At 41.6% G+C, this 24,219-nt stretch overlaps 1 protein-coding gene across 1 annotated transcript; it reads right to left on the reverse strand.

The window, feature by feature from the left end:
• Positions 1-1,930: 1,930 nt before the first annotated feature.
• On the reverse strand, positions 1,931-24,219 carry axin1 (axin 1). The gene is made up of 11 exons (XM_084571228.1): positions 24,088-24,219; positions 21,184-22,137; positions 15,734-15,874; positions 13,822-13,918; positions 12,745-12,882; positions 9,208-9,725; positions 8,962-9,126; positions 8,506-8,739; positions 8,199-8,306; positions 6,008-6,157; positions 1,931-5,639 (listed from the first exon to the last, which is right to left on the reverse strand). Exons 2-11 carry the CDS (start codon positions 22,065-22,067, stop codon positions 5,513-5,515), a joined length of 2,562 nt encoding a protein of 853 aa, XP_084427354.1. The 5' UTR covers positions 22,068-22,137; positions 24,088-24,219; the 3' UTR covers positions 1,931-5,512.

Here is a 24,219-nt window from a genome sequence, read left to right on the forward strand (position 1 = left end):
CAGAGATGGTGGGTCTGGGTTCAGCCACTTCTTAGTAATAGCTTTCCTAGCAGCTACACTCGGTATACCAAATGGCTGTTTTTCTTTTATATTAATGTTTTTTGAATTTAGAAATCCAGTATGCAATTCTATCCAATTAAAAGTATTTTCAGAGCCTAATATGATTTCACATTCCGTGTAGATACTATGCAAGGAAAGAAAGGCAACCTGAATTTTCACTAGGAAAAGGATAAACAGAATGGTGACAGCTCTTAGAAGGCACGACCCGTACAAAACAGATGATTTTACATCACAATGATGTGTGTTCTTCCTGTGTGAGTGTATTTGTCTGAATTCGTACTCATACTGTCACACAAAACCTCATATTGCAAAGGGTAATGCAGGATCAAAGTCTGACTGATGAGTATTCACGATGACAGCATAAAGGTATTTCATTGTGGCATCTTTGGCTGTTTTGTATAAAAAATTACAAAAAAAAAAAGAAAAATGTAAAAAAAACATACAACTGCGCTCTCCATTATCAGATAAACTAAATGTACCACTGCTGTACCACGTAAATGTCTAAATGCGTGTCTGCAAAGTGGGGTAAGAGTGGGCTTTATTTTTCTTTAATGCCCTACATGATAAAGCTGCAGAAATTAGCCTTCATAAGTTTGGAGTGATTCTTGGAAACGTATAGCTCTGCCACTGACAGCCTTGTCAAGGTCCGTATCTGTAGCTGTTGTGGTTGCTCTGGAAACCGTGCTATAATTTATCTCGGATGTTATTTAATGGTATAATCAGGTTGCAGCTGATGGAGAGACTTAAGGCTGCTGTTTTCCATTAGTTTTACCGAAATTAACAACAAATGATTGATCCGTGGGAAGACATCATCAAGCTCTTCGGGTCAATTATCCCACCGGGTTGCCAAAGGGGAAATGAGATTTTGTATGTGTGTGATTGTTTGCATTTAACAGCGGTGAGGATTTTTTGAGTCCGTTGGAAGGACCTTAAAGATATGGAAAATCTCATCAGGACAAAGGGACAGACCTTGAAGAGAAAAATACAAGGAAAGATGACCTCTCTCCACTTGGCGTACTATCAGTTTGTATTTACAGCTATAGAATCCACCGACATCTGTATATTTACAATATGAAGTAAAATACAGAGCCTTTCCTTTTCATTTCTCACTGTGTCATAAAAACATTTGACCTTTTTTTTTGTGTTTGAAAGTGGTTTGACTTCTTTGTCTACAAAGATCAATATATGCAGATACCATATCAATATGCTGTATCCTATTACACCCATGAAACTCTTCTATAGTGCTGTATGTGCAATACACATACACCTTCCCAAATTATTAGCTTAATCCACATTAACGTGCATTTGCCGAATATGGATCAACTCATTTATTTAAAGAATAATAATAACTCTGTTGTGTCCAATCTTGCATGCATGCATGCATACATTTCAAAAAACTGAAATCCAGCCACTCCAATTGCCTCGTTGTCATGAACTGTTATTTAAAATGTCTTTTTGAAAGTCTGTTTGAAGAGGCAATCATCGATCACAAGGCTTAAGTGGATAATATGAAGGACTTGTATGCTCACTGAAAGTCAATACCGGAGATTCTTTTCATTATTACAAAGAAACCAGTCAAGAAAGTTTTTCCATCGCACGCTCTCTGTCAGTGCAATTTGACAGTATTGTTGGGCAACATAAAGCCAAAGCCCGCATCTTTATCATCATTTGGTCTTTTGGTCTGCAGGTGACTTTTTTTTTTATTATTATTTAAAAATTCACACAGTAATTAACGTTTTTAAACATTTGCCTCAACTTTCTCCGTGGCTTGCTTTTTAAATTCCCAACTTCCCCTTGACCGTTTCCGATTCTGATTCAAGACGTAGCAGCCCGTGTTGCTTGTCACGACGAATCAGAGGAAAAGTGGCGAGATGAATTTGCGTGTGCAGGCAGGCGAGCATGTTGCAGAGAAGGCCTGTCAAGTGTGGCACGACGGGTCGCCGGATGAAATCGTACGGTGACTCTGAGACGTGTGAAATTGTACAAAACCTCTGCAGTGGTGCTCTACGCTGTATTTTACAGATGCACATTATGCACACTATGTTTATGTGGTGCTGTAAATTTAAGCAATTCAGGAAAATGAAATAACGTCTAAATAAAGGTTCTTTCTTCTTTTTTTTTTTTTTGTCTCCATTAGGTGGCTTTGTGCATGGGCAAAACTGTGTGTTCCCAGAAGAGTTTGCCAATACTCTCTAATGTGGTGGTGACTGAGTCCAATATGAGCCTGTGGGTGGAGAATTCAACTGAGGCGGCAGCAACGCAACCTTATCCTCTCCACGCATCCCATTTTGTTTCTCATGATGTGCCGGTAAGTGTTAAGGTGGAAAGAATGCAATTCTTGGTGATCTCTGCAGGAGACTGACTCTTAGAAAGAGAGAGAGCAGTGTTTCCCAGGCTCTGGTACTCTAAGTCTTCTCAGATCTTAGTTCACTGCAAGTTCTAATCATATCTAGAGAAAACCCTCTGGATGTGTATGTATGTAAAAACAAGAAGCCACGTTTTTTTCATCTCATCCGATACGCTTGTCTTAACCATTTTGGGTGGAAGGGAAGGTGCATAGTGTGCGGCGCAAACCCATTCTCACTAGTATACTAAGAGTGCCACCTACGGTCTGTAGAAAAACACTGCAACTATGATGCAGTTAAAGGAATGACTTTAACTGCATCATAGTTCATTCACTGCATGAACGTCGACAAATTACACACACACTCAAGTGCTGGTTTATTGCATGTATTTATTGTCCAGGTACCTTTCAATGGTTACCATGCTAGTCAGTGAACCCGCACAGGTCCAGGGGAGCTGAATGTGATGACCGGGCTGCTGGCTGATGACATTTTAACTTGTACATATATACACAGAAAAGATGGAACAGTGACAAACTTTGACAAATAAAAAATAAAAGCCTCAGAAAAAAAAAAAAATATATATATAAAGCTAGTCCCTGGTATTTAATGTACGTCCCCGAATCCGTCTGAAAGTTTCACTGTAGACATCGATAGCGTCATAAGAAAGGCACTCTGATGATTTTAAATAAGAGTAGTTCACTTTCGGGGCATTCAGAGTCAGAAATCAGTTGAGTCGATATTCTGATATATATATATTTCAAAAGAAATCCAAAGCGCACATACAACCTGATCACAAAATCAATAATTTAACAGATAAATGATCACAAATGCACTATTCTGTAAATATTAAATTAAGTTAGAGATCTCAAAAAGCAGCATTTAAAAAAAACTTCCTTGCAATGGGTTTCTTACGCAACAACAAATACAATACAGCACGGTGGATTCAAGGTCCACTCTGCTGCTCCTTATAACCGACTTCACTCTCATAGTAGCACATGCCTCGCTATGGGCACAATGATGGTGAACAGAATATGAAAAACAAGGTAGCCTTGAATCTCAATGACGCCCAGCCACCCCTGCTCACGTTGTGCCGTGCCTGTTTTTTCAGACTCAAGGGCAATTTTGTGAGCAAATGTGTCATATGCGCCTCAAATACTGGAAATTGCAAATCTAAACTGGATGACTTCATGAAGGGTTTCTATTAGAGAGCTTCAGTGTTTTAATGTTAAAATACAAGAATATGAAATGATGGTGCAGTGTTAGGGTTATTTAAGGGGAATTTAAGAGCAAAGCTGTGATTTATTTTTCTTTTCCTCTTTGGTGTAATGTGATCTATCACACATAGATCACTTGCACTAAACAGCTCCTGCCAGGCACAAGATGTAGCTGTGATAAGTCAGGGTCTGGGCAACCAAATCAAAGGTGTGTGTGTGTGTGTGTGTGGGGGGGGGGGGGGGTATTTTTATATATGCATGCCTACACACATTTCCAAAGTCAAGTGCTGCGGCGTGACCTCAGATGAGCACTTTCAAGTACCTCTCTGCGCCGCAAGGAAGACCTCAAGTGTGCCAGTCTACCTGCCTCTAATGGTCGTCTACGTAATGGAGCTGAAACGGTGTAACTCGATGTTCGACCGAGAAACAATTAGAAGAAAATTGGCCTCCAAGGAGCAATTGCTTTCCAAACTTTCACTGACACCGACTTTGTGAAGGATGCAAAAGGTACAAGGTAATTAACAATCAGCATGAATGATTATGAATTGTTAAACCAAGCAATCCAGCTGAAAATTACGTGAATTATGAGTCTGAACGTATCTATTTAGTAACATTTTTATAATGCTACTTATTCATCTAATTAACATTAATATCCAGTGCAGTTTTAGGATTAGGGAAATTGCATTAGAAATCATCTGCATAGACATTCACTCAGTGATTCCCAATCAGATTTTTTTTAGCATTATTGCATCAAGGGTGGATCAATGTAAAGGATGCATGTACATACATTGATCAGGCATAACATTATGACCACCTTCCTAATATTGTGTAGGTCTCCCTCATGCCTCCAAAAGAGTTGTGACTCATCAGAGAATGGACATGGGCCTTCTGAGGGTGTCCTGTGGTGTCTGGCAACATAATGTTGTTAGTGGGGGTCTTTGGGTCCTATGGGTTGAGGGGAGGGGCCTCTGTGTTTACTGTCGTGGCTGATCAGTGTAAATGTAGCCATCGCATTTATATTTAATGGAGTACGCACCAAATCATTATAACCAGAAACGTACGACAGCATTCAGATCATGTAGAAAATATCTGGGTTTCAGGTGATGTAGAGGACTTCATTATACTTGAAAGTGTTGCTTATACAGGTTGTATTTTGAATATGTGAAACACATGAATGTTTTGAATCTTCTCCAAAAGTGTCAAGCTTCTTCAAAGTCCTTTTTAAGACACTACCAGAGAACAGTACATAGGTTTCTACTTTACTCATGGTTTGGTCCTTTCAAAAGGCCAATACGGAGACATTCAGTAGTATATAATACAGTGAATAAGCAGCCCGATTTAATGTCACAAAATAAAGTTCTGGTAGGTGAAATATTAAAAGCAGTCCAGAGAGCTCTTACGATGAATGACAAAAACAAAACAAGAAGAATCAGCCCTACAAGAGGATTTTGATCGTCTTCAACAGGGGCAACAATCTTGCTTCAATAAGATTGAAAATTAGCATTTTAAATACTTAAATAGATATAAAATTTTTGTTATCTTTTAACACAAACTGTACACATTGTGTACCAATACATATAAAAATGACAAGTGCAGTTACTTTAGAAAGGAAACCTTCTTGATAAGTTGTTATCAAAAATATGTAGCTTTAGTAGCACTTTTGTTCTTCATTTCTCTAGTAAACTTTACGATGCTACATAACACCTCAAAAAAGTAAATGAGGTCTTTTTTTTCTTCTAGTCCAAAGTCACTGCAGACTCAGAGATGCCTGCTCGCTCTTCAACTTCACTTTCTCCTCGGGCCTCTATCGTAAAACACTTCCTCTTCACCATCCAATCGCTCCTCGCTCCGTAACACGCTGGCTTTTCCATTACCTCCACTTTAATGTGCACTTCAATCGGCTTTTTCGACTTTCCCGATAATCTTCTCCTCAAAAATGGGCAAAATGGCGTCATCCTCACGTACCTCTTCAAACACCACCCCACAGTCAAACTCGTCACTGACCTTCTTGAAATAATACCTGAAGAGGGAAAGAACAAAGTTAACTTGGCTGGCACTATTTGCAGCAGGCACACTGGATACCTGCACGTTAGAAACACAAACCAGGTTGTGATGGTCGATGGTGCTGAGTTGCTACCTGTTTTTATACAGGCTATACATATCTGCGGCACACAGTATGTAGCATGAAAGTCAAAGACATTCATAAAGACATCAAAATCACCTGAGGAAAAAATTCTAACTTTCATTACGTCAGTGTAAACAGACAGCCTCGACCATACCAGATCTACCCACATTTTAAAAGTTATTTTAAGTGTCATTTAACAGGCTCACCTGTCAGAAATCTCAAAGCGAACAGACGGCTACAACCAACAGCACTATAAATCTCACCTGTAATTCCCTTTCTTTGTTAGCAGTTCTTTGAACTGGCCCAGCGTGACAACCCTCCCTCTGACGGACGTCCTGTACGGTATCAGCTCCTCGCAGAAGTAGTAGGCCACAGTGATGTTTTCACACGGCTGCTTTTTAGTGCTTTTATGTCTGTAAATGAAAGACAATTTAGAAAACTTGAAGCGTTCTCTGAACTTATAAGAACTGCTTTTCACTTGACGTGAGGATTTATTTCTAATGACACTGTAATTTAAGTACAATTTATATAAAAAGATGGAAGAACAGAACAACAAAAAAACAAGTTGAGTATATGTCTGTGGGTTTATCTGTGATATTGATTGCAAGACAAACAGACACAAAGGGGAATGAATTTGTGTGACCACAGGTATTAATAGTAAACTGTGTCATGTTTCGAAACAAATTCCTGACTTAAACATGCAGCCGTCTTTAGTGACAGTAAGTCTTGTACAAATATACATATGCAGTGAATGAGGATATTAGGATCAGAAAGCTGAGGTCAGTCCATACTTCACGTCCTAATGGTTGAGCTTTCTAATCATTAGGTCCAATTACAGGTAGAGCGTGAAAAGCACAATAGGAGGCTAACACATTCTTGTTTTCTGGTTCGTATGATTGCCGAGTTTGTTTTGACATTTATGAGTTTTGGATTAGAACAGACCAGTGAATCTCAAAGCAATGTTTTTATCTTGTAATCCTTTCTGGGCAAAGCACCTCTGAGAGTTTCTATGCATAATTAAGGACGGTAACAAGCTTTGTTTTATCACTTAAATGTTAGCCCTTCCTGTCGCAGTGAGAGCCCCTGAATTACCATAATGCAGCCACAATGCACACCACAGCAGTGTTATTCTTAGAAATCTACTTTTCTTGCCTCATCTTTAATGCAAGCTTATATCTACATCTGTCTCTGCAAGTAGTCTGAGACTGATCAAGTTCCAGCTATAAACTTTAGTTTCTTCCCTAATGGAAGGTCATGGTGAATATGATGCAATGCAATCAATAAACTTCATCATTAGTCAACACTTATAGAATTACATCCACCTGTAATGGATGATAACATGCAGACTCAGCATCACTTACATTTGCTAAGCCAAGGATATCAATCTTAAGTACGTGCATCTCAAATAAATGCCCATAAACGTTCTTGGAAATGACGGAAAACAAAGATGGTCCTTAACATTAAAAGTTTTCTTCAATATCAGACTAAATAATTCAAGATATTAATACTCATACTGGTGATAATTTGCCAGAATAAAAACAAACGCAGCATGTACTTTCTGCTCACATCCCCTCTTGTCTGAGGGGAGAGCCACACTGTTGATTGTGAAACACGAAGCTTGATCATTAGAATTTATTTTTTTTCAAATCATAGAGAAGATTTTGGATGTTTCATATACCAATGCAGTTATTATGAATAATTGCCTGTTGTCCTTAAATCAAGTTTTAGTCTCCTTGTTAATGTAATCACTGTTTACTGCCACTATATTTGAAATCTTACACTGAAGAGATGTTCAAGTTTGAACACTGAGTGCTGAAAGGTTCAGCTAGGAACCACACTGCTGTGATCCAAGCACACGTACAAGTACTGGACTCTGGTGCGGGTCCGACGGGAGGATTCACCCGCTGATGGTGCTGTGTAATTTGCCTTGCACCCATCTCTTACAGTTCTCCTCCTCAAACAGATACGTGTTCCTCTCAACACATCAAAAAGTGACCCTCTCCTCAATACTCTGCAGCAATGCAGTAAAAACATCCACTTCTACTTCTCTCTGTGATCCCTCTTTGGGTCTTCATGGGAAATAACAAGGTAGAGATGTGATGTTTTTAACCTTCAAATCTCATCAGAGTTTTTTTATGACAGGGTGGGGAAGAAATATACAGAAAATAACCTTTTCTTATTGGCTGACAGCTGTCTGCTCAAGTCAGTTTAACGACGGTCCTAAATCAATATCATAAATGTTTTAAACTGCAAGTAACCATAGTAACAGTGCTTTCTTGGACCTTTCCTTGGCCCTATCCTATAGTCCTTTATTAAGAGGCTACAGTATAGGAGTGGGAATGTATGCTGGACTTGTCCACCAACTCAACATGCAACATACAACGTAGAATCTGCTAAACCCAAACTGATGAGGAGTGGAAACAAGACACCAAATTAAAACAAACCCGGACGTACTCGGGCTCGGAGAGCTCGCTGTCAGAAACGGCAGGCACCACGCTGAGCGGAGGGAACAGTGCAGGCCTGACTGCTGTGCGACCCCTCTGGATCACCTCCATCACATACCTGAGGGACCCAACAAGCCCAGCAGTTAGACACAGACCGCTCCAAAGGAGAACACAGGCGAGACAGCAAAAGGGTAATTGTTTAATTGTGACTAAAAAAAAAAAGGAATGGATTAGTTTTTTCCTCCCTCGTGGCTCACGTTCAATAGTTTCTGTTGAATAATTGCACCAATTAACTGAGCAGCCAACTGTCCTCTTACCTTTGCTTGGGCTGTAGGGTTCCAGACTTAATCTTCTCCTCCTCAAGCCGCCGGCAGACCTCCTCCAGCTGGATGAGGGGGCTGGGAGCTGGGTTGGGGGGCATGGTGGGGTCCTGGATGAAAGGGTGAGACGGCTGCACGTTGTTACGCAGTTGGTCGCCGATGAAAGGCTGCATCGACCCGGGTCGTTCCGCCGGGCTGAGGCCTGTAGTCCTCTTGGATCCAGCGACACTTCTGAAATGTCAGCAATTAAACCAACAAAGTGATGAGAAGCACATTAATGGTAGATTGCAAAGAAGACAAGCTTTCCTTCAAGGTTATGCAATCACTAATCTCCACCAAGAACACAACAGAACGGGCAAGGGCATGTTCACGTGCCTAAAATATTTTTTTTTACTGTGAAAAAAATAAATAAATAACGCTTGCACATGTGTTAAATTAGCTGTGACCACTGACCCGTATGGGCTCTTCTTGTGTTGAACCATTTCCTTCTGTCCTTCCATCAGCCACAAAAGGATCTTCTGCTTTTTCTCCATCTCCTCTGCAGGACCTGGCATGTCATAAGGCCGCCCTTCCTCACCTTTCTTGAATGCTCTTTTACACTGTGGGCCACTTTTGCTACTGCATATTGGAAGAAACAACCGGTAAGAAAAGAAGGATATTAAGCATGTAAATGTCAAAAGAAGCTGTTTAAGTCCTTACCTATACCCTGTATGCTCCGTGGGGTTGGGTCCCATGCCATCCGCGTAGCTGCGAGACTTTGATCCATAATGACTCGACTCCATGCTCCAGGGAAAGCTGCCGTGAACACGCGTGGCAGCCTCAGCCTCCGCCTGCTCTCTGGGCTTCCCGACACCTGCGTGGTGGTGTACATGTTTGTGGTGGTGCAGGTGGCTGGTCTCTCCTTTAAAACCGTGCCTGGATGTATGTTTACCCTGGCCTGACAGCGACATCCCTTTGACTCCCGAGGAACCGTCCGGTGAGCGCGACTTGGGGGAATGGCGGCCGGTTCCCGGCGACTGGCAGCCGGGAGTCTTCATGACCCGCTGGACGTGGTCGTCCAAGATGCTCTCAGGGTTCTCCTCATGAGCATCTTTGAGAAAAGGACCGCTGTAGGTGATGTCGGCGTAGCGAGAGCTGTAGTTCTGCGAGTAAGCACCAGAGGGGAACCTGTGACTGGATAATGATGAGGACAGGATCGCTTCATCGCCTTCCTCTTCCTTCAGGACAAAAACACAAAACACACACAAAACTCATATCAGGGAAAATATAGAATAAAAATTATTCAAAAATTATTCTATGATATTTTTTACGTATAAATAAAGCAACGGAAAATATGCTAAATATGTAAACTAATGTTTTATTTGCCAGCTCATTCATTATTCATTATTCACACAATATGCACGTATCAGCCACAACATTATAACTATTGACAGGAGAAGTGAATAACATTAACCATCTTGTGACGATACAATGTTCTGCTGGGAAACTTTTGGACGCACAAAAACGGTTTAGGAACGACTAAAAAAATATATAAAAAACAGCACAAGGTGTTGACCTGGCCTCCAAATTCGCTAGATCCCAAACTGATCAATGTGTGGGATGATCCACAGAGGCCCCTCCCCTCAACCCATAGGACCCCAAAGCCCCCCCACGAACAACATTTTGTTGCCAGACACCACAGGACACCCTCAGAAGGTTCATGTCCATTCTCTGATGAGTCACAATTGTTTTGGAGGCACAAGGGAGACCTACACAATATTAGGAAGGTGGTCATAATGTTATGCCCGGTCGGTGTATGTTGTTACAAAGGGTTGTTGTATTTCTTTCAACCTGCAGATGGCAGATTTCCACCATATGCTAATGCACATCTTCTCACTGTTACTGCAGAGATTGGGAGACAAACCATGAATACAACAGTATCAGTATGCGCGCAGCACATTTCTGTTGTTTATGTTCATCGCAAGTGGAACCGATAAAGCCTCGGCTCCGGCTGACTGGGACAAAATCGTGCTCTGACAGAATCTGGTCCAGGGGGATTTAAGGGGTGGGGTGCTGCAGGCATTCATAATAGGTTTTGATAGGCAGGCACCATAAGGGGAGGAGGAGGTTGTGCAGTGTTAAAAGAAAAAAAAACAAAACAGGAGTGAATGGGAGTGCTCAGTCCTAACTGGCAACGGTCGCGCTGCAATCACATCACTGCAAAAAGGCTCTAAACCACATATTTAATCTACAGTACAGTATCTAGAGATAGAAAACAATGCGGCACATTACTGCAGTAAGAATACTTTCAATAACAGAATATATATTCTGCTTCATTCCACATGAAGATTTGATCTACACGAAAATGTGAGCACCATACGGCTGAGCTTAAATCGTCCTGTGTCAAGAAACATTTTGGCAGAGAGAGAAGGGAACCAAGAGAACAAAGATACACAGTGGAAAGACAACAGTAGGTAGGAGCTCCACTTTTATTTTTGTTAGCCAGCCCAAGGCCAAACTTTTTATGTCAGTTATGTTAATAATTAAATAAACCTTCACTTTGTAAAGATGCCAAACCACCTGAGTTTGCTATTGCTCTGTACTCACCGTCATCATCCATTTACACTCGCTGCATCAAATGGATTGTTAGCCTCTTTCTTTTTAAACCTAACTCCACTGTGCAAAACGCTTTCTTAGATTTGGGGATCCTATATGCAGTTTAATATTTTTTTGGCATGTTCTAAATAATTGATGTGTCTTTGCACCAGATCCACATATCTGTATTAACCCAGAATGTCCACACAGAACCACAGTGTCCACATTTTTTCAGTTCAAATTAAAACTAGTTAGTAATCAACAGAGGGCACATGACATGAAATGGGCATACAGATTCCCTGATGCCAATGTGGCACATCTTTGCAATACTGCGACTTCTTCTTATGAGGAGAAATGGCTGTATGCTGCGTTATCTTGCAAATAAATATACATTTATTTATTAAATATAAATTCGATCCAGACAAGCAATCAACACTAATTTCATTCTTAGCTGACTGCATGACAGAGCTGCAGCAAGACGAGTTATCGCCATGAAATCAGATTGTGTGTCGTTTAAATCCATTTTTAATAAGAATGTGAATTCTATGCTGCAGAGTATATCATTTTATTACTCCTTACGCTATAGTTAAGAAAAAAAAGCCACTTCCTTTTCAAGATGGCTAGAGTCTAACTTGGAGAAAACCCTCATTTCATCCTTGCCTCCAGGTTTCATAAAGCAAACCTGCTGCGTGATGGCAGCTTCTCTCCTTTCGAGGGGCCAGCCACATAAATCGCCCGCCTTGAGACTTAATACTTGGCTCTGGGTTCTGAGGGAGATTTCATCTGCGGTAACAGCGACCGTTTCATCACCGTTCAAGTGACATCAAACAGGCGGATCGCCGTTCCAGGCTTACAAGTGGCAGAGCGCGCAGGTGCTCCATCTGATTCATCGACGAAGCCAGATTGCTGACAGGCCAAGGACAGAATTCTCCAAATGATTCATGGTGTTTTTTTTTCCCCCATTCAAATGGGATGGCCTCATTAATTTCATTAAGGCCAGACGGATTTAAGTCTGCTTTGTTAGGGGAAACTTAAAGCCCAACAGGCAGACGCACGGCTCACTGTCTGGCTCTGATGCAAGCTTTGGTGGTATCCACTGATGCTATTCTGCGTTTCAACACCCTAACTTTGGTCACCATTTATGATAGCACTCTTTTATTAAAGTGAATCAGTTATTAAAGTGAAAAAAAAGAACTCTTTCATATTAGCATTGGCACTTTGAGGACTTAAATTAGATCTTTATAACTACCTCTTATAACCAATTGGTTGGTGAATGGACCGAAATATTTCTGTCACAGACCTTCTTTCTTTTATATATAAATATATATAAAAACTGTTGGTTTTAGCCTTTTACCATTTCAAATTTAGGAATCCATACTTCAATTTTCTGTTCCTGGTGGCCACTAATATCATTCAGTTGGTGTCACCAGAGGCTAAAATGGTGGCAGTAATACTCACTTCCCTGACATGACTTGAATGTGTAACTTGGGGAAAGCAGCTCAGGATTACGCTAACAAAAAACCTTCCCTTCCCTGCTCTGCTGCTGTCATGTAGGAGGTCTGAAAGATTCCTCTTATTTACACATGTCTGAATGAATAAAACATAGGATGTGCCTGCGATTTAAACGGCAGGCGCCGGTTTAGGAAAACAAAGCGAACGTACCAGTCGTACTCTCTTCAGTCTCTCCTCCAGTTTCTCTTGAGCCTCCCTCTCCCTCAGTACGCCCTCCAGCCTCCCGATCAGCTCTGCAGCAAACCTTTCCGGCTCCACGTGTATATCCTTTGGAATCCGGTTCGTGCGCTGGAGGAGGAAAATGTCAAATTGTAAGCACTCTGATATTCTTTTTTTTTTTTTTCGTCACGGTCAAAGCCATCCGGGCAGTCCCAGGCCGTTTGACCCCTCGTATCCTGCCAGTGATCATTTGAAAGAATAAGCTAGAAACATTTGACAACAAGACTTTACCACTAAATATTAATGAAGCAGATTTTATTTTCTTTAACTCTATGCGTTACCATTCCTATGAATTCAATCGTGACATTCCTATTGACAAGAATTCAGCCTATATGTAATAATGACCTAATTTTGTGACATTCACCACAGATGACAAATACACTGTAATTTTAAACACAAGACACATTAATTTCCTTTCCTGCCAGCACAAGTCACTGTGCAGCAATCACGCGTATTCAAAGCCGTTTACTCGTTAAAGTTAAAGTGACATTTAAAACAAAATACTTCCGAGCCGTGTCATTTTTTTCTTATTGCTAAAGAAATCATGATTAATTTGTTGGAGCAGGGAAATGTAAGAGCTGCGCTTCAAGGATTTGTGCTCTACTATAACGTCAGTTTATACTGTACATTCTAATAGGATGCTACGTGTGGAGTTTTAATTTGACTCTTTACACTGAGGCCTAATTAGGGCCAGGGTTTTCCTACCGAGAGACAGCATAAGCTGCAGAGGGAGGCATCAAGCTGTCACTGGGGAGGATTCATGTCTGCTAGGCTTCAGCACGCACAGCTTAGGAAAGCATCAAGCTGCATTTAGACAGCCTTCTCTTTCACCATCAGCTATTCTTATACCCCATCACAGGCCCTGCGACACGGCAGGCCTTAAATATGCACATCTCCAATGGTGGAGCACAGAAAAATAAGGCATAGAGAGACAGTTAAAGAGAGAGAGAGAGAGAGGTGTAGAGTCAGAAAGTGAGAGGAACGAGAAATAACCCATGAATAACTCACTGGAATATGAGGTAGTGCCACTCGCTCATTTTCTTTGGCACTTTCGTGCATCTCCCGGCGATGCTGTTTGCGGTATCTGTAGGGTGGAACCCCATCTCTGGAATTAACAACAAAGACATTTTTCATAAAACCTCCTCATGAATAAACAACACAGGCAGCTTTGAAGTTGAAAGCTTTTCACAGCATCTCTTTGCCTAAAACGAACACCTAGTAAGTCTTGATTAACCGGTACAGCGGGACAGGCATTCAGGCTAACGGTGTCCCTGCTGCACCACAAGTGGTCTGGCAAATTACAGTTACATGCTATCACATGCATGAGCCTGCAATTCCATGTGGTATTGGTCATACTGGGTTTCGCACTCTCCTGTGCTGGAAGCTTTCGACCAATTAGATGATAACAGTCTCTAATCCACTCTGCTTCAAACATATTTTCGTCCAGTTGTGCAAGCTTTGAAGCTTCTCTGGCTTAATTCCCCAGTGCAGTCTCTGTACCTAGAAAACATTATTTTTCAAATCTTCTTTTAACAGCAGATGCCTGGCTCTGAGTCATAAACACTCTGCTGAAACGCAAGTTCGTCAAATCCGAAGGCTTTAAGAGATCCCAGATGATAGAAAACATTTCCTTCTGAAGGTTAACGCTGTCTGATCAGCTGCTTTAAAGACCCAACTTCATTTAATTCAGAATCATTTCATACCTATACCATTTAGGGTTGCAACCACCCAGCGTTCATTACATAAGTATAATTGATGTACGGGGAATACGTCAACCCGTCGCAGTGCTTATATTCAACCCCATTTATGGCTGCCTCTGCTCACAGGGATGCTGAAAATGACCCGATCACCTCAAGTGTAGGAATTTGTTAAACGTACATCCAATAAGCTTACTAAAAATTAAACAGCCTACAACAGCAGTACACAAGCACTTCAACACAGAAGATCTAAACTCAAAACAACGGGACAGGACTATAGCAGCTTGTTTATGCACATACACATCGATAAAATGAAATGCTGCGGATTTCCATTAACTTTACACCATAAGTGGGTGTAGGCAGCCTTCTGCAGATGAATAATAGATGAGTATGACAGTCCACACAAGCCATTAAAGATGATTGATAGATTAATTACTTTGGAAAACAAAACTTTTTGTTAAGAAAAGCTGAAAATAAGGACAACTGGACAAGCAGAGTTTCTTGAAGACCTTTCACCACTTATCCAAGTAGCTTCTTCAGTTCTAAGAAACCGGTGGGGAGCTGAGGAGTCTCTTAGAACTGAAGAAACTACTTTGTCAAAACATCTGGTGAAACATCTTCAGGAAACAAGCCCGGCTGCCCTCGTTTTCGGCTTTTATTTTGGATATACGACGACCTGGATGACTGAGAACCCTCACAGATAAAAATGTTTGTTGTACCCCTACTTGTATTTTCAAAAGACAGCAGCGGTTAAGGATTTTATTGTGTCAGTGTTTAATGACTCCTATAGTTTTTTCTCAATTCCTTCTTTTTTTTGACAAAAACACAACAAAAAAGTACACAATTCCAATTATCTTTGTATCTGTTTCCATCATTTCAAACTCTTCCCAAGCCAAGTCACTAAATCATCCCAAAGCTCCGCCAATGTACACATAATCAGCAGCATGTACAATGTATTATAGATATTATTACTACAGCACATGGGATATAAATACTGTGCAATAATACAAACAGAAAAAAAAAAAAAAAAAGACATGACTCCCCTCTTTTCTCTCTTCCACTATCACTTTGAGATTCCCAGTTAGCATTAGCGATCAATTATTGATTTTACTGCAGAATTGACTTTAGTAGCTGCTCCAGTTATTATTCTTCTACAGGCAAATGTGCAAGAAGTGCCATTGTGTGTGTGGTGTGTGTAGATAGGTCGATAGATAGATACATACATGCTGCTGTCAGTAAGGGAAAGCGTGTCGGCGTCACTGGACAGACTCTGCTGCTCACTATCATTGGCGCTGGTGGCAGGCGCCATAACGTGACCGGTGTTGACGTAGTACGGGATGACGGGCTCCCGACACGCTGCATGCCTGGAAAAATGAGGGAGTACAGGAAATGCTGAGGAAAAATGGATTTTACAGAACTCGTGACCGTTATATAAACACTTTAACAAACAAGGGGAGTAGATAGCTCATGTATAACAGGGGAGGACTATCACAGGGTTTTAGGAATAATAGTAAATGTCTTATTTCTGCAACAGTTACAAAAGAGGCGACAACACAAACGTGTTGGATTCTCTGCAACACTCTCTAAAGTCTCTTTATACACAACATAATGTGCATGTGTCATAATTTTGACACATTGGTCAAGAATTAGGCTGACATTGTACAATGACTTGTATGTGACCTTCCTGATGGACATGCAATGAAAATGAAATATCAAGCCACCGTCATGTGTGTTGCTTTTCTCACATCCTGTGACTCCTGAGTTTGCTTAATGCATTTTCTTTGGAAAACATCAAGAGAAAGATAAGGAGACTTCATTTGACACCTTTTCAGTCATCGACAATGCTGAACTCACTTCTTAAAGGGCTCCGTACACATGAATTATAGATGTTTGGCATCATTACTTCTTATTCAAATTGGAATTCCCTGAAGCATTTACGCGAGCTTTGTGCCTGTTTGAGATTCAGAAGCATTCAGAGTTCAGAATGAAACCTTTGTGACCGTCTGATTTTCATTAGCATCTACATTCAGCGGCGAATAACAACCAGGTCGGCGAAGAGTTGGGACAAAGAAATGTGCAATGCAGCGAAGAGACAGTGATTTTTAAAGTCGTGATTGCACGTGGCAACATTTGTCATGATGAGAAAACTAAGGACACACAAAAATTTAGATCAGAGGTTTTCTCTCATACAAACTAGACTCAGTGTTTGTGTAAAGTTTTGAGCGCTTTTTATTTTAGCCTTAGTAACGGGAGAACTGGACATGGTTTTGATTTCTAGCTATTATAGGGCCCGAAAAATGAAGCCAACATGGTCACACCACCAAAAATGGACATATTTTAAACAACACCGTGTCCAGTACTAACATACTGACGCTCAAGTGGTAACTTCTTGAAAGGCCACGCTAAGTGCCAAAAACTGCAGTTCCTCAAATGGCCACTTGAGGGCATCTCCGAAAGCGAGTCAATCCCCAAACCCATGTTAAAATATCAACCTACACAGCAGAAATAAACATGTTTGCAGACTGGTTTCTACAATTAATAATGTCATGACAACTGTACGCAGAGTGAGTTTTATAAGACGTTTTAATTATATCAAGGCTATTCATAATCGAGAGTGTAGACGATTTGAATGACCGCTGGGTGTCCTCACAACTAGCTAGGCGTCTGCATCACTCATCTGCCTCAGCTCCACCTCCTTGCCCATTTCTAAATTATCCAGAAGGAGTCAGGCACTTCCAAGATGGCGACAGCCAGAGCCACCACACCAAGATTCAAAACCAGGATAATGTCAAGAGGGTTTGTCAATCTTTTATATATACTCAATTGTTCCATGTCATGTTTTTGGTTTTAGAACAACATAAAAGCTTCCTGCTGATCAGTTTAATTACACTTCTTTACAGGTGGGAGGGCCATATTAAGATAAGAAGATAAGAAAAAACCTTTATTTGTCATCTGCTTCAATCTACAATCTGCTGCATTTTGTGAATGACACCAAGCTAAAATAAGCGTTAAAGGCTAGATTAAGTGAATTATTTAAAACGTACTTCCCGTAAATCCTTTAAATCTACGTCAAAATATTAGTTATTGTATTTTTTGTAATTTTTACAACTCTCTGCAGATAGATGTAGAGTATATATTTTCAGATGCACTGAACATGCCACACAGAAATGATTTGTTGCAAAGCTATGTCATTATTACCAAAAGAGTATAATTTTTGTGTATCATCACCACATGGGGTCCCAACCCAAGGTCCTTCAAGGACACCGGATCAACTGAGTTTATTCAGCTCACAACTGAAATAATTTCAGCAGATTAAAAGCTGTTTTTTTGTTGAATGATGGGTTACAATGCCATGTCCCCCTCCTGCATCCTCATGATTCTCCTGCTACCCTGCCTGCAGCTGTTAAATACGTGCAAAGATGCATAACAATGTTTATTTCACAAGACATTTGTTCATACATCATTATCGACATGTTTTTGTCAACTTTACAATGGCCTGCAGACTGTTAGAGGGTTCTTAATGTTACTCAAAGGCAACAACAACTTGCATTCAAATTACAAAGACAACCAAGTCTCGCCTTTGAAGTTTACGTCTAACTTGAATGAGAACAAAACTGAGTTGATCACATTTAAAAAAAGAAACTCCCCAAACATTAATGAACACGAAGGCCATTCTCTTTCATGTCACTTCATTTCTCACAGCTGATCTGAAAGACTGCGTAATGTCTTTTGTTGCCCGTCTCTGAAGAGATCTGACACAACTGCTGTAAAATTTTCACAGAAACCCGACGGGCGATGCTAAAAGGCTAGTTAAAAATGGAGCGTGTCTCTCTGTAATTCTGGCCAAATGCTTGATTGCTGAAATAATGATGTGGAAAATTAGCTCAAGAGCGTGTTTCGCTCACAGAATAAAGCGTATTCTTCATAGCTTGCCATTCAAATCTCCATGCGAACATGGCTGAAATGCCTGCGGTGGTTTGTGGTGTAGACTTTTTTTTTTTCCCAGAGATTTCAAACATTGATCTCCAAGAAAAGCGCCTTTGGTTACTTTTTACAAATCTTACTTGTACAAACAAGCACTTGCATTCTGCAGATATCAACCATCAAAGCCACATGCTCGCACCAGAGAATGTAATCAGACACAACAAGGCTGGTTGTTGGAAAGAAAGGCCAGTAGAAATCTGCAGCTGCACAGTCATGGTATTTTAACCAATTTGTTATCAGGGTTTCTTTCCGTCTCCACTGCACACTACACAACTGTGCCCAGTGCTTCAGTCACAGAGAGGGTTTTATTTGGAAGGTATTGTCTGTGCGTCAGCTGATGTGAATTTACCGTACCTCATCCGAACACTGGTGTTGCAGAGTGTCAGAAGGTCACTGCTGAGGCCTGACAGTGACATGATTGTGAAGTGAAAATGATTCTGCTGAGGACCAATATTACAGTGAATGAAACAATAGCGGCCATCACATGAGGATCTCACTTGTTGAATTTGGAGCGGCGCACATTGTTCCTCGTGACATCTGAACAATGGCAACTAACGTGCCTTTAAACGCAAAGTGTTCTGTTGAGGATGTAACTTCATTACATAATAAGATTTACATGATTACACTAACTTTCATTGGCAAAGACACACTCGGTTTTCTGAAAAACCCTGATTTGAACATACAGTCTTTCCAGGACTGGAGCTATAACTGTGTTATACGTAATTAGAAGGAACATTTTACCAGCAAGCTTTGTAATGAACAGATGGCACATAAAAAAGACAAGCATTGTCTTGGTTTTTCCCCTCTTTTGCAGCAACAACCTGTTTCAGTCATGCAGATGTTACTAATAATTTTAATGATAATTACATTGTGGTAAATACGTTTGCATGCACACAAATATTCCAAATTTGATATAGTTCACAAAAGTGCATATTCCATTAGGGGACATTTTTCCTAAAAGCCGCCTTTAACAAATAAAAAAAGACGTGTGGTGTATAACAATATAGGTCGGGACCTCATTTGGAAAAGGCATTTATGACACATGGCCTCTTGCCTCTGTTTATGGTCAGCTATGTGCTTTGGACACAAACAAGCTAGCCAACAGATTTTAAGGCTATTGTAAAGCTGCATGCCCTAAAGAAAAGTCCATGTCTCTGTTTGAACAGAGAAACACTTTTATACTTGGATGCCAAAGGGCGTTTGGATATGATATCACCACGCCGACCTTTTCCAGGAGGTGGTTGAAGGAACGAAAGGGGGAGGCTGCGCCTGCACAGTCGAACAAGTGGAAAACACTGAAAACAATTATGCTGCACGTATAGCAGGGGTATTCATTTTCATTAGTCACGCCGAGTGTAAGGCCAAAAGCCCTGAATATTTCGTGCATGTAAATGTGAGTGAGGAGGCTCGCACAGTACCAGGGCCGAGAAACTGAAGCAGCTGGAGGTTATTTAATGATAATATGTAGTCCATAGTGCGGCACAGTGGTGTTGTGGTTAGCGCCGATGCCTCACAGCAAGAAGGTTCTGGGTTCGAATCCGTTGGTGATTCTAAATTGACTCATTCAGATCTACAGCCGAATGGAAGCTATAATGTTAGGAACAAGTCTGATGTGTCTGAGAGTTTATTAATGTTCAGAGCGCAGAAAAATGTAAAATCATCTGTAGTGCCAAAGTCAGCAAATGTGCAAATTTTGCAAAGCATCAACGTTAGGTTAAAAAGGCAGCAGGCAGCTCGGTCAACACAGTGGCAGGGAGATATGCAAGTCATCTTGATAAGCAGCGAAAGTTAACTTTAAAAAATGTAATATATTCACTTTAGACTTCTTATTATGCACTTACAGGAGGAATAAACTGATAAAAAAAGCTAATGTTTCCAGGAAGCATCAGCAGATATCGCGTCACAGACATCATAACAGCATCTAGATGAATGTACTTCGACCTTCCTCACTAAAAATTAAAAGCATTTCAAAGCCCTGATGACGATATTGATGCACAAACATTGCAGGCCAATAAAACAAACCCAATGCACGACAGCAACAACAACAACAAAAAAAGCCAGAAAATCATTGCAAACCTCCTAAATGAACTAATAATCATAGCTCTACTAAGCTCAAACTTTAATCAAATATTAAATGTGTATTAATTCAGACGGGATAATAGATACCACTTTTTATGCATACAGTCTTTGCTTCCCAGTAGGAAGCTCAGAGCGGAGGTGCACATTAATGTAAATACGAGGATATAAACTAAACTACTCCATTGTCGCGAAGAACATTACTACTATTATTATCCATGGATGTGACTGGTTAACATTACAGAACAGGTCTGGGAGCTTTAGACTGAATAGTCAATCCTAATATTTACAACTTTTCATTGTATATAGTTTCAGAGAAATGCAGACTTAACGTAAACAGGAAGTGGAAGGTAAGGATTACAGTGTCCAGCTCAATTCTGTCGTCAAAGCTCCCTCTTAAACAAATCATGTTGGAGGCTCTCACTACAAAACCCTGTCCAGTGAGAAAATATGATTCCCAGAGTCCCTGCACAAGAAAATTACTGCTTCAACCTTTGAGCAACAAGTAGAGTAGCATATTTAACTTCTGCTGTTATCAGCGCTCATGCTGAGGTTTTAAGGTTTACTGCTAATTCAGGTGAAGTGAAGCTTTGTAGGTTGCCGGGAGATTTACCTGTACTCGTGACCGTCCTGGAATCTTGCGCTGCCGGCGACTCGCTCCATTAACAGCTTCTGAGTAAGCCGGCTGCTTGGTGTGGGGTCACACTCAGGCTGCTCCTCCGGCACTTGGTCACACCTCCATTCCTCATATTCGTTTAAAGTCGGTAAATAACCCGACAGTCCCTTTCCATTCCCAGGAACAGAGCTCTGATCGCTGCACAGCTTAGGGCTCTCCCCGCCTGTACGTGTGTATTCTAAATATATGTCAGACTTGAGGAATAAAGGATAGGTGTTTTCCTCCATCATTGTCTGTATCTCAGTCTGAGCCTGGTCAAACATTGCAGGATCAATGTGAAGCTTCATCACACAGTCTTTGATGAAGGACTTGGTGGCTGGTTTGATTTGCCTGGAGACGATCCCGTTGTTGTCCAGGATGTATTTCTTATAGATAGCTTTCGCCAGTTTAACTTTCTTCTCCTCGTTGCCTTCGCTTGCTTCAAGTTTGCGAAACCCGCTGCACGCAAACCAGAAGTCCAACATATCTGCACACTCCTCCTGCTTGAGGAACGTCCTGAAAAGGTGGATGCCGTCCTGGTCATCCAGCAGGGAATGGAGAGATTCGGCCCACTTTACGTAGGGCGGCGTTGGGGAAGCGCTGCCCTCGGGCTCGTAACCCAGGTCCAAGTCGGGCCGCCTCGGCGTCGCCCCCGACGCCTCACATTTGAGGCTCTCGCTCTTCGAGGAGAAGCCGAGGCTGCTGTGCTGGCGACCATCGCTGCACACCAGCTCCCCTTCTTCCCCCGGGACTGGAGGTCTGGGAGCATCCTCAGTGAAGCTCCCTCCCAGGTCTGCTAGGTAGTCCCTTTTGTCGCCGATGCTCATAGTCCCAGCATCCATATATCCTGTAGAGCCCACGCCGCACAACTACTTGGTCCAGAATTCTACTTATGCCACTGTAATAAAACTCCTGCAAGGAAGAAAAATATATAATGAGGAGGAGCTTCATCACATCATTGACAGACAAGCCACTGGTAGCCATTATAACATACAGAGTAATGCTCATTTCAGATTCATGTCTAACTAATTTCTACACCATTTATCACTAAGGGCAATTCTGTAAAGCTCTAAACCAAAATGTAGCTTCTTGCCTCTACAGTGCGTGCACAGTGATCTTACATTTGAATTACCGAATCAACACATTAGAAGAAATGTGTCTCTAATCACAAAAAAAGAATAGCCTTTAAAAAAAAAACTTCCATTCGGCATTCAGCATCTGCAAACCTGAGAGGAAACCGAAATCTCTGGTTATTAAGAAACGTTTTTTACTGAACTGCGATATGAATGGCGTAGCATTAATTTAGTAACATGATTTATATGCCTATCATTAATTCATACAGCTATTCCAGTTTTATCCAAATTAGCATTAGCGGCTTCATCGTGAGGGTGCGAAATTCACATGGGGTTTACAGGATGAACTCAATAATGAAACAGCCTCTTTACTGTTAGCTGACGTGTGCAGTACGGCAAACGATATTATATTCTCATATATCATTCCCCTGCTGCTGGTGAAGACACAGGACCAGCTGCAGAAGAGTGCAATGATTTTATGGATCAATCAAGGACATATCTTGTTTTTTTTTCTCCTTGTAGCAGGCGAACACACCAGTTCCTCTGTCTCCACCTCTACAGACTGCACACGCAGCTTACGACTTAAGCCTCCCAGATAAAGTGTCAGCATTCAATTTAACATGCCCGTTCAAATCCGCCCGTCCTGTGGCAAGCCACTGTTCCTTGCCAGCTGCGGGCCCGGTGGAAATTACATTGTCAATCTAAATTACAGTCCTATTTATAGCTCTGCGCACTTGTTGACTCTTAAAAAAAAAAAAAAAAGGATTACAGATGAGCATTTAAAAGAAATCATAAAGGCTGACAGCCGGGTTAAGTGCGGTGTGATTTCGCAAGACACTATTTTTAATGCTTGCCATCACCCTTTAGGGCACACCCACTCTCTGTCTAGTCCAATACAGATACAAATCATTATCCCTGATTGAACAAAAGAAGCCCAGGCCAAACTGGCAGCAGTGTTTATTCACTGCACAATCCCTAAGTGTGAGCAGCACGTGCACTATTCCAGATGTGTCGGGGTAAAAATCCTACTAAAGATACGTAATAATTAATAATGAAGTCATTAATAATAAAAACAAATAAATAAATACATGTCTAGTTTGCTAAAACATGCTAAAACGGGATTAATCACGTGTGCCAACTAGCATCTTGCTACCTGTGCGAGATGATGCATCGGCTCGAGAGGGTCGGTTAGCGCATCAGTATTTAAATGAGTGGTCGCGCGGTCACAGGTGTGCGGCTCGGCGGCGATATTAGACGAGATTTCAGACGAGATTCCCGCCGCGTTCGCGGAGCGTCCGTTTATTCGGAAGCCGCATCAGTGCGGGGCTCCTTTTGAAGTGAGCCTCCCGTCACATTCATGTCTTGGCCTCTCCAGAATGAGCCGAGCGGCAGCGGGTAGTGGGGGAGGGGAGCCGGGAACAAACTCCATACACACTCAAACACACACACTCAGAGAGAGAGAGAGGGAGAGGGAGAGAGAGAGAGATAGAGAGAGAGAGATAGGAGGAGAGGGGGCTTTCAGCAGCCGACCGACAAGTGCACAACTTTGTCACACTATAAACTAAACGGGCGACCCGACGGCCGCAAACGTTTCCTCCTGCCGTCAGAGGACACGCAGGGAATCCCACACCGATTTACTAACAGATTTACAACCAGCAAAGCGATGGTAAACCTCCCGACTACCGCAATCCCAATCTCTGAGCACGAACAGAGAGAGCGAGAGAGGAGGAGAGGAGAGGAGAGGGGAGGGGAGGGAGGGGGGGGGGGGTAAAAGTGACATATACTTAACCGGTGCAAATCCTCTTGCTGCTTTCGGGCGCGTCGGACATTTGGACCGACGCGAGTCTCGGCGAAGAGTGTCATAGCCGCGGACTGCAAGAGTTTAAAAATAACAAAGAAAACAGTCCGCTCTCCACCTCTC

This window comes from Chelon labrosus (assembly GCF_963514085.1).
Source record: "Chelon labrosus genome assembly, chromosome: 21".
NCBI lineage: Eukaryota > Metazoa > Chordata > Actinopteri > Mugiliformes > Mugilidae > Chelon > Chelon labrosus.